An 11,038-nucleotide genomic window follows, 5' to 3' on the forward strand; every position below is an offset into this window, starting at 1 on the left:
AAGGAACAGATAAACTTCGACTTATATGCATTTATTATCCACTAATCAAATTACACACAACAATACGTTTTATAACATCAAGTTACTGATGCGTTTGCGCATTATCAATGCATAACCAATTAACAAACAATAAACCATATATCTAGGTTTTAAGACTATATGATATTACCATCTTGTGATCACTCGTGATAAATTCCATGAAGTGATTCCAACAAGTGCGGGTTTATTCCAATGCTCAAATCACGTTCATAAGCACTCATGAACGTTGCAGCAAACCTTTGCAATGTCTAATACACTTTAGACAATCTACACACCAATTCATGACAGTCTTCATTCATACCTACTTCCAACATATGAACGACTGTGGACTATTCGAATAATTCGATTATTATCAAATAATTAATTACTCAGGAAGTCAAAACATGCAAAATGAAACAATAGTTAAACAATTAACATAAGACAGTAGCTTTACTTATAAATAATACTCCTTTATTTAATCATCAAATGTCAATTACATTTATCTATTACACGTTTCCAAACTATCTAATCTAAACTAATATCTTCCTTTAGCCCAATGCTCCTAGCGTGTTGCAAATGCTTAACCCTGCTAAGTCCCTTCGTAAGCGGATCTGCTGGGTTATCCTCTGACGATACCCTCTTTACCACGAGGTGTCCTTCTTCTACTCGATGTCTAATAAAATGATATTTTCTGTCGATATGTTGAGATCTACCATGATCCCTCGGTTCCTTGGTCAAGGCAACCGCTCCTTCATTATCACAGAAAATTTCCATAGGCTCCTTTATGGTAGGCACAACTCCAAGATCACCAATGAAGTTCTTCAACCACATAGCCTCCTTTGACGCTTCGCTCGCTGCAATGTACTCTGATTCGCACGTTGAATCAGCTATTGTTTCTTGCTTGGAACTTTTCCAAGTCACTGCTCCCCCATTAAGGGTAAAGACCCAGCCCGACTGCGAACGGTAGTTGTCCCTGTCGGTCTGAAAGCTGGCGTCACTATACCCTCGCACCTTTAAGTCATTACTCCCTCCGAGGACTAAAAACCATTCCTTGGTCCTCCGAAGGTACTTAAGTATATTCTTGACTGCAATCCAATGAGCTCTACCTGGGTTCCCTTGATATCTACTGACCATGCTCAAAGCAAAGGCCACATCAGGGCGAGTACAAGTCATAGCGTACATGATTGAGCCAACTGCGGAAGCATATGGTACTCGGCTCATCTCAGCTATCTCGGCTTCTGTACTAGGGCTTTGAGTCTTACTCAATTTGGTATTACTCTGTATCGGTAGTTCTCCCTTCTTTGAGTTTTCCATACTAAAACGTTTTAGTACTTTATCCAAGTAAGTATTCTGACTAAGTCTTATTAGTCTCTTACTTCGTTCTCTCACTATCCTTATCCCTAAAATATAGGAAGCCTCTCCGAGGTCCTTCATAGCGAAACACTTCCCGAGCCAGGACTTAACCTCCTGCAGAGTCGGGATGTCGTTTCCCATGAGCAGTATGTCATCGACATACAAAACGAGGAAGCTTACTATACTCCCACTGGCTTTGACATATACACATGATTCATCTTCACTTCGTACAAAACCAAACTCTTTGACTTTCTCATTGAAGCAAAGATTCCATCTGCGAGATGCTTGCTTAAGTCCATAAATGGACTTCTCAAGCTTACACACTCTATTGGGATGTTTCGCATTGACAAAACCCTCTGGCTGAGCCATGTAAACATCCTCAGCCAACTTCCCATTAAGGAAAGCGGTTTTGACATCCATTTGCCATATTTCATAGTCATGAAATGCAGCAATGGCCAGCATCACCCTGATAGACTTTATCTTCGCAACTGGCGAGAAGGTTTCGTCGTAGTCAATTCCAGGAGTTTGAGTGAAACCCTTCGCAACCAATCGCGCCTTATAAGTGTGCACGTTTCCATCCACGTCGGTCTTCTTCTTGAAGATCCACTTGCACCCGACCGTCTTACGACCTGGTACATTGTCAACCAAATTCCAAACTTGGTTGTCATACATGGACTGGATCTCGCTGTCCATCGCCTCTTTTCATTTCACAGACTCTGGGCCTGCCATGGCTTCCTCATAGCTATTAGGTTCATTTATTAGTGTACCATCACTAATATACGTGTCCCCTTCGGTAGTAATATGAAAACCATAAAACTGGGGTTGAACTCTAACTCTTTCGGAACGTCTAAGAGGTAAGGACTCGTCAATTGGTTCAACTGGAGTTTCCTCCTCGGGTTGAGCGGCAGTGTTAGAGGTTCCTTCATCGCTAGATTCTTGAATCTCTTCAAGATCGACTTGTCTCCCACTGTCTCCTTGGCTTATGAGTTCTCGCTCTCGGAAAACCCCTCTCCTCGCAACGAAGACAACATTGTCACTCGGCCTATAGAAGAGATATCCAAAGGATTTTTGTGGGTAGCCGATGAATATACATCGCTCACTACGAGGTTCGAGCTTGCGTGAGTTTCTCGTCTTACGAAAACTTCACAGCCCCAAACCTTGATATGTGCCAACGAGGGAGCTTTCTCTGTCCACATCTCGTGAGGTGTTTTGGCAACCTTCTTTGTGGGTACTAAATTAAGGATATGGGCGGCAGTCTCTAAGGCATACCCCCAGAATGAGATAGGTAGTGAAGCACGACTCATCATGGAACGAACCATGTCTAGCAAGGTTCGATTACGCCTCTCAGCTACACCATTCAATTGTGGTGTCCTAGGTGGCGTCAATTGTGAAACTATTCCACATTCCTTGAGGTAGTCATGGAATTCAAGACTTAGGTACTCTCCACCTCGATCAGATCGAAGCATCTTGATTTTCTTGCCCAATTGATTCTCCACTTCTTGTTTAAACTCTTTGAACTTTTCAAAGGTTTCTGACTTGTGCTTGATTAAGTAGATATACCCATATCTGCTATAATCATCTGTGAAAGTCACATAGAAGCGATTTGCATCCCTTGTGGTGGATCTAAAGGGTCCACATACATCTGTATGTACGAGATCCAATAAACCCTCACCCCTCGCACAAGTGCCAGTGAAGGGTGACTTGGTCATCTTTCCAAGTAAACAAGATTCGCACGTGTCATCTTCCCTAAAGTCGAACGACTCCAACACTCCATCCTTTTGGAGTTGGGCTATGCGCTTCTTGTTGACATGTCCAAGACGACAATGCCACAAGGATGCTTTATCCATACCATTGGAAGAATCCATACACAACACATCATTTCCTAGGTTATCTACAACCATAACAGTTTCATAAATTCCATTACAAGGCATTGCTTCAAAATATAAAACACCATTTAGATAAGCATAAATCGAACCATTCTCATTATTAAACGAATATCTAAATCCTTGTCTAAATAAACCATGAAAAGAAATGATGTTTCTTGCCATATCTGGCGAGTAGCAACAATTATTTAATTCTAAATTCAAACCATTCCTAAGCTCTAAAGAATACACTCCAATCTTGGTGACAGGCGACGTTCTTCTGTTTCCCATGATCAGATTTATTCTTCCAAGCTCCACATCCCTATTTCTTCCTAGTCCCTGCGAAAGATGGCTTGATCTTCCCATCCTTGATGGCTTGCAGATATTCCGGGCAGCTTCTCTTCCAATGCCCTATTTTGTGGCAATGGTGGCATTCTGCCTCCTTTGGGTTTGGGTTGGGCTTAGCAGGATCAACCTTGGTCCCACTAGAAGAGGAACCATTTTGGGACTTTCCTTTGTGGTGGTTCTTTGAAAAAGCCTTCCTCTTCTTGCCCCTTCCCTGTCCAATAGCCAAAACAGGAGCAACGGGGGGATTGGGAGTTGGTGCAACAGACTTGTCCTTGAGGTTGCTCTCAGCAGTCCTCAGGAGCCCTTGGAGTTTGCTTAGGGTGACTTCTTCCTTGTTCATGTGGTAGGTCATCCTAAATTGGTTGTAGCATGAGGGCAAGGAGTGAAGAACAATGTCGATAGCCAAATCTTCCCCAAAGTTGACATTCAACTTGCGAAGACGATCAACATACCTTTGCATCTTTTGCAAGTGCACAGTAAGAGACTCTCCACTTCCCATTTTAGCAGTAATCATATTCGTTATGATTTCATAGCGCTCTTGCCTCGCGCTTTGGTGATACCTCTCCATCAAGTCTAGATGCATCTCATAAGGATACATGTCCTCATAGGACTTTTGGAATTCTGAGTTCATTGTGGCTATCATGATGCAATGGACCTTCGTTGCATCACGCTCATGGTTCTCAAAGACAGCCATTTCTTCAGGAGTAGCAGTTTCTGGATTGATCTTTTCGAGCTTCTCATCGAGAACATACTCTTTGTCCTCGTAACGCGCGATTGTGCGAATGTATCTTATCCATTCGCTAAAGTTCGTTCCATCGAATGTCACTTTTTGACAAAGGCTCATTAGAGGAAATGAGCTAGCAGCTGTGTTGTTTGCGTTAGACATCTACAAATAGAAAGAACAAAGTTTGATTAGATTAAGTCCCTAATTAATACCCAAAATGAAAAATTAGGGCTGGGACCCAACAACGTTATTTACACATTAGAAAAGGGATGCCGTAATCCAATATGCAAATAACTTGGAGGTAAGTGAATGACGATTCACTAATTCTTCACCATAAAAACATAAGCTTTAAGTTTTTAAATGTATTGAGAATTCCTAGATTTCTTTGAGATTCATTGAACCTTTCAATGGCATGTTTAAATCTCGATATGCCCCTCGCGTTTGTGACTGGGATGCCGAGGATCACAAAGTGGGTGTGAATAACCATGCAAATGTACATGGTGCCCTCATTGTTACAGTTACCTATTCAATGTGCTGGTTAACCACACACGCTCCATTGAACTATAACAAACGATGAGTCATCCTTTGTCACCTTTGCTTAGAACCCAATTAATGTGCCGGTTAACCACACGCGCTCCATTAATGTCTTAACGAGGGTACAAAGTGTAATTTCATGGGATTGCATCAATTCACTTTTCCTAAAGTAACTAAGATTGGGAATTTTATAAAACATGTTTAGTTACTTTATATTGATTCATTATACTTATTAATGAGAGGAGGTTTGCCCTATCCTACCCGTTCGGCTAACAACCCTCCACCAGTCAAGCAAGCGGTGGGTGTGAATGTACACCCATTAAGCGCCATTTTATAGGCAGCAACCTTATACCCACCTTATAGACCGGCTTCGTGAATGAGGCCTACTAACGGTAAGACTAGCATTGTAAATCATACATATATATATATATATATATATATATATATATATATATATATATATATTAAGCTTGTAATAATATAATAGTATAGGATTGAATTTTAAACTTGTAAAATTCTAGGGATTGAAATTTAAAATTATCCAAATTAAACTTTTAATCACAAAATTTAAAATTTCAAAGCTTGAGGACAAGTCTTGAACTTTTTCAAAGCATAAGGATCAAATAGCAAATAATATAAATCATCTAATTAGATTATCTCAATTTGATCTTATTTAATGTTACTTGCAAAACAATTTACCAATTCAATTCAAATAATCAACAATTATCATATAAGGAAATTATTATTCAACTAATTGGTAATTATCTTTTGTTAGGTCAAGAATATACTCATATATATGATTAAAATCGGATTTTAATGACCCAAAACAGTTAAGGCAAGTATCCTCAAGTAAAACAGCAAGAAATCCCGAAACTTCCTCCTTCTGACGCTCGAACTCGCCGAGTACCTCTATGGACTCGCCGAGTTGGAGCTACTCGCCGAGTCCACAGTGGAACTCGCCGAGTACAGCAGTCAGAATCACAAAATCGAATTTTTCAAGCAACAAGCAATCAACCAATGCATCAATTCAACAGAAATCAATCAAAGCTCTGATACCACTGATGGGTTTGAGCCATAAAAACTTTCCTATGTGCACATGCAAACCCTAATTGCTTGGATCTAGGTTTCTCTAATTGAACATGCATTGAATCCAAGACTTGCAATACTAGATCTAATGTAATATATTGAATCTAATCATATGAAATCAGATCTGAAAGAATACCTTAAATTACTTGCTTGATACTTCTTCTTCTTGGAGCTTAGAGTCACAATTGTCACTCCTCTAATGGCTTACAAACACCAACTAGCAAGAAGATGATCTTGAGAGAGAGGGAGGAGGGATAGAAATCGGCCCTAGGGTTCCTTGGCTTGCAAGAGTGTCGATTTCTCCACCCCAAGGGTTCTATTTATACTATGAGCTATTAGGGTTTCTCCTTTAACCCTAATTGAATGACTTAGGCCCTAAGCAATCCAAGATCCTTCTAGATACAAGGCTTGGACGAATTTAAGGTTCCCAAACCCTAAATTTCGTCCACCCCAATATCCATAAGGATACATAGCCCAAAATACAACTATCACACATTTGACAGTTTATGCCCTTTATTCAATTAACCTCTTTAAGTCACCAAATTAATTCTCAATTAATATATGACTTATATTAATCAAATAATATTATTATTCCTTAAATATATATTATTCTCATAATATATTAATAATATCTCTTCTCTCTTAACAAATCATCCTGTCAAGTTGCTATGGTGAAGGCAACCCAAAAGGACCATGCATAACCGGGTCAAGTACTTACCAAATATAGTTACAGCCTTAGACACTAATCCAACAAAAATAACCAATAAGAAACAAGTTTTAAAGAAAACACAATTTTTCAAACGGTATAAAAATGGGACGCCACATTCTACTCACAAAGCCTTACTTTCTTTTAAAACCCTATTTTGAAATCACATGAACGCTTCCCACCGTGACACCGACGTCACCATCACCTTCTTTGCACCTCTTACTGTACCGACGACCACTCAGCTAAGCCACCTTGATCTTCACTCTAACACCTCCAGCGCCGGTGCATCATAAACTCCGCTACCTCCACCCCAAGTATCGTCGCCTTGTAACGAACCTTAGATCTAAAATCGCCAACACTATTGTCATATTTCACACTCGATTTAATGTTTTTGTTTTGAAATCGTTCTCAACATGCTCTTTCTCTCACCGGCCTTCACCCTTAACAATATTATCACATCCGCCATCACTCGGGTGAAGGGCCGTCGCCTCCATGATGGTATCACTGATTTAGGCATATATTCCCTCCCAAGATTTTCTTATAATCTATTTTTAACCTTCTATTAATGTCTTATGTTTTCAATTTTCTCATTTTTTTTTTTAAACCCAGATTTGAATGGCCTTTACTTTGGAGGGGAAGAACTCATCGACAATTATTATAAGTTTCTGATAGATGACCTGAAGTATTTAGATCTTGGTTTTATTTTTCAGATGTGTAACATGTAAGTTTAAATAGTTTTATCATTGATTGTAAATATGAGTGTAATCGGTTGATCCAGAATGGTCAAAATGGTCAAAATGCTTTGTTTTTGTTTTTGTATTATTTATGTTTGAGGTACACAGATTGTTGACTCATTTGATATATTTTGTAAATTTGTATAAATATGTTTGGTATGGGTTCTAATGTATTTAGATATTGTTAGTTGTAAATATGTGATATGGTGGAAAAAGTGTTTATGTACTTATTTGGACGTCTACGTCTACTAAAGTATTCATATTTTATTATTTGGATGTTTGAAATCAAACACTCACACACACACATTTCACCACGACCATCTCCTCTCCTTAATGTTGTTTAAGAAGTTGTTTTGTAACTATTAGACTAGTCTATTTTTGTAATTATGTTATATTATGAGGTGGTCAAATGTAATGTTGGTTTTGTATATATATACACCGATATCAATGAGAGGGGGATTGATTTTGGCCTTATCACATATTCTATTATGGTATCAGAGTATTACGTTCCTTCCTAATTGGCGCTAACCCTAATCGCCTCTCTCCCTCTCTTCTCGTTCTTCTTCTTTTGATCACCTCCACCACTCTCTAATGACAGGACCGACAGCCCCCCTTCACCCTGCAGTCACTGTCACGAACATCAAGAATTTCATACCAATCCTCCTTGATACGGATGACATCCAATACACATCTTGGGCCGAACTTTTCAAGATACACTGTCGTGCGTTCCAGGTTCTTGATCATATCATTCCACCTGATTCATCTACTTCTGCCAAAGAAAAAGATCCTAAAGTCGATGAACAGTGGTCACACCTGGATGCCATTGTGTTACAATGGATATACAAGACGATTTCTAAAGATCTCCTCATAACCATTCTCTCGCCAGGTACCACCGCTGCCGCCGCCTGGAAGGCCATTGAAAACATCTTTATAGATAGTAAACCAGCCCGTGCTCTCCACCTTCACCAGAAATTCGCAAATGTCAAGCTCGAAAACTTTCCTAACATGGCGGCATATTGCCAAGAAGTTAAAAACCTATCTGATCAGCTAACTAATGTCGAGGCTCCTGTAGACAATCAGCAGCTTGTTCTACAGCTTATCTCCGGGCTCTCGGATCAATACGACAGCATCGCCACTCTTCTCCAACAATCCACTCCGTTACCCGACTTCTACACCGCCCGCTCTAAACTTTGTCTCGAGGAAACCAGAAAATCGCTGCATAACCCACCCGTCACCGCCCTCACTGCCTCCATCACCGCACCAGCAACGAACGTCGCCGGCACAGCCTCCTCTGATCAGCGGGACAACGGAACATATTCTCAGTCGCAGCAGCCCCGGTCCTCTGGTCGGGGCCATTCGGATGGGGACGCGGACGTGGGCGTGGTTTCTCCTACTCCCAACAGCCTCCATGGTATTTCTGGAACGCACCAACATGGACCACTCCACCAGTTCCTTATCCCACTGCACCACAACAGCGATACCCGATGACAGGCCCTCCTGCATATGCTTACACCTCAGAAGCTTCGTACACCCCTACCAACATTGAGCAAGCCATGCATACCATGACACTCAACCCCGACCCCAACTGGTACGCTGACACGGGCGTGACAAATCACATGGCAAACACGACAGGTAAAATCTCAACTTATTTCAATAATAGCGGACCAAACTGTATCGTTGTTGGCAACGGCTCTTACATTCCGATACATGGCTCCGGACACACCACACTTCCACCTCCCTTCCTTCCTCTCAAACTCTATAATATCTTACATGCTCCTCATCTTATTAAAAACTTGTTATCTATTCGTCGCCTTACAACAGATAATTCTGTTGCCGTTGAATTTGACCCTTTTGGTTTACTTGTGAAGGATTACCGGACGCAGATTCCTATCCTGCGATGTGATAGCACCGGAGATCTTTACCCTCTCACACAACCAAATGCACAAGTTACTAGTCCATCTGCTTTTGCTGCTCTGTCTCAAGACCTTTGGCATCGTCGTTTGGGACATCCCGACTCCTCTTCTTTACGCATGTTGAATAAAAACAACTTTATTTCTGTTCGTTCTTTTTCCAATAAAAACATATGTCAGTCTTGTGTGTTTGGAAAACAAATAAAATTACCTTTTTATGCTTCTACATCTTTTACCTGTTTACCTTTAGATATTGTCCATAGTGATCTTTGGACCTCCCCCGTGCTTAGTTCGGGAGGTCACCGCTATTATGTCTTGTTTATTGATGATTTCACAAATTACCTATGGAATTTTCCCCTGTCTAACAAATCACAAGTTTTCTCCATCTTTCTTGCTTTTCACAAACATATCACCACTCAATTTGAACGCCCAATAAAAACCTTTCAATGTGATAACGGCACGGAATACAACAACCAATTCTTTCACAATTTTTGTACATCCAACGGCATGGCTTTCCGATTCTCTTGCCATCACACATCACCTCAAAATGGAAAAGCCGAAAGAACCATTCGCACAATTAACAACATGGTTCGCACCCTCCTTTCTCATGCCTCTTTGCCCACCTCCTTTTGGCACCATGCCCTTCAAATGGCCACATACATTCTCAACATACTTCCACACAAAACTAAACACTACTCCACCCCTACTTTTCTTCTTTTTCGCAAACACCCCACATACAATCACCTTAAAGTCTTCGGCTGCTTATGCTTCCCTTTAACACCTTCCACTTCCTTCAACAAACTTCAAAACCGGTCCTCCCCCTGTGTGTTTCTCAGATACCCCTCCAATCATAGGGGGTACAAATGCTATGATCTTTCTTCCCGTAAAATCATTATCTCTCGACATATCATTTTTGACGAACATGTCTTCCCCTTCGCCAAACTTCATTCGTCTCCACCAACATACAACTTTCTCCATTCTGACTTACATCCTACTGTCTGGGATTCAGTTTCTTATCCCACCGCCCAAACTACATCGTCCCCTCCTACTCTTCCTCACACATCTCCTTACAGCAGCCCACCACCCTCTTCCTCCAAACCTACAACCCCACCTCCTTCCACCACAGTCGGTGCACCACCCTTACTCCACACCTACTCACGACGCCGACCATCTCACACTCAGTCGACTACTACCCAAACACATGTCGAGCCTTCTCCTGCCTCCCCTCCTCCTCTACCCACTCGCACCATGACCACCCGCAGCATGTCTGGGATCACCAAAACAAAACAACCCACTTCTCTTCACACCTCCACTACCACCGCCATAGCTCCCTTACCCCGCAATCCAACCGAAGCCATTTCCGTAGCGGAATGGAACCATGCCATGACTGATGATTTTAACGCTCTTATCGATAATAATACTTGGGATTTGGTACCTCGGCGTCCAAATATGAATATTATTCACTGCATGTGGATTTTTAAGCACAAAACTAAAGCTGATGGGTCACTAGAGCGCTACAAAGCGCGTTTGGTTTGTGATGGCAGGTCACAACAAGTGGGGATTGATTGCGATGAAACTTTTACTCCGGTAGTAAAACAGGCTTCCATTCGCACGGTTCTTAGCATTGCTTTACATAAACGGTGGGTCATAAACCAACTCGATGTAAAGAATGCATTTCTTCACGGACACCTTTCTGAGACAGTTTTCATGCACCAACCTCTTGGGTTTCGGGACTCTACGCACCCTAATCATGTTTGCAGGTT

At 41.2% G+C, this 11,038-nt stretch overlaps 1 protein-coding gene across 1 annotated transcript; it reads left to right on the top strand.

The window, feature by feature from the left end:
* Window positions 1-7,956: 7,956 nt before the first annotated feature.
* Window positions 7,957-8,853, top strand: LOC145104941 (uncharacterized). The gene has a single exon (XM_079042100.1). The coding sequence runs from the start codon at window positions 7,957-7,959 to the stop codon at window positions 8,851-8,853; it is 897 nt and encodes a 298-aa protein (XP_078898226.1).
* The last annotated feature ends 2,185 nt before the right edge of the window (window positions 8,854-11,038 follow it).

This window comes from Lactuca virosa, chromosome 4 (genome assembly GCF_052849685.1).
Source record: "Lactuca virosa cultivar CGN04683 chromosome 4, Lactuca_virosa_CGN04683_v6, whole genome shotgun sequence".
Taxonomy (NCBI): Eukaryota; Viridiplantae; Streptophyta; class Magnoliopsida; order Asterales; family Asteraceae; genus Lactuca; species Lactuca virosa.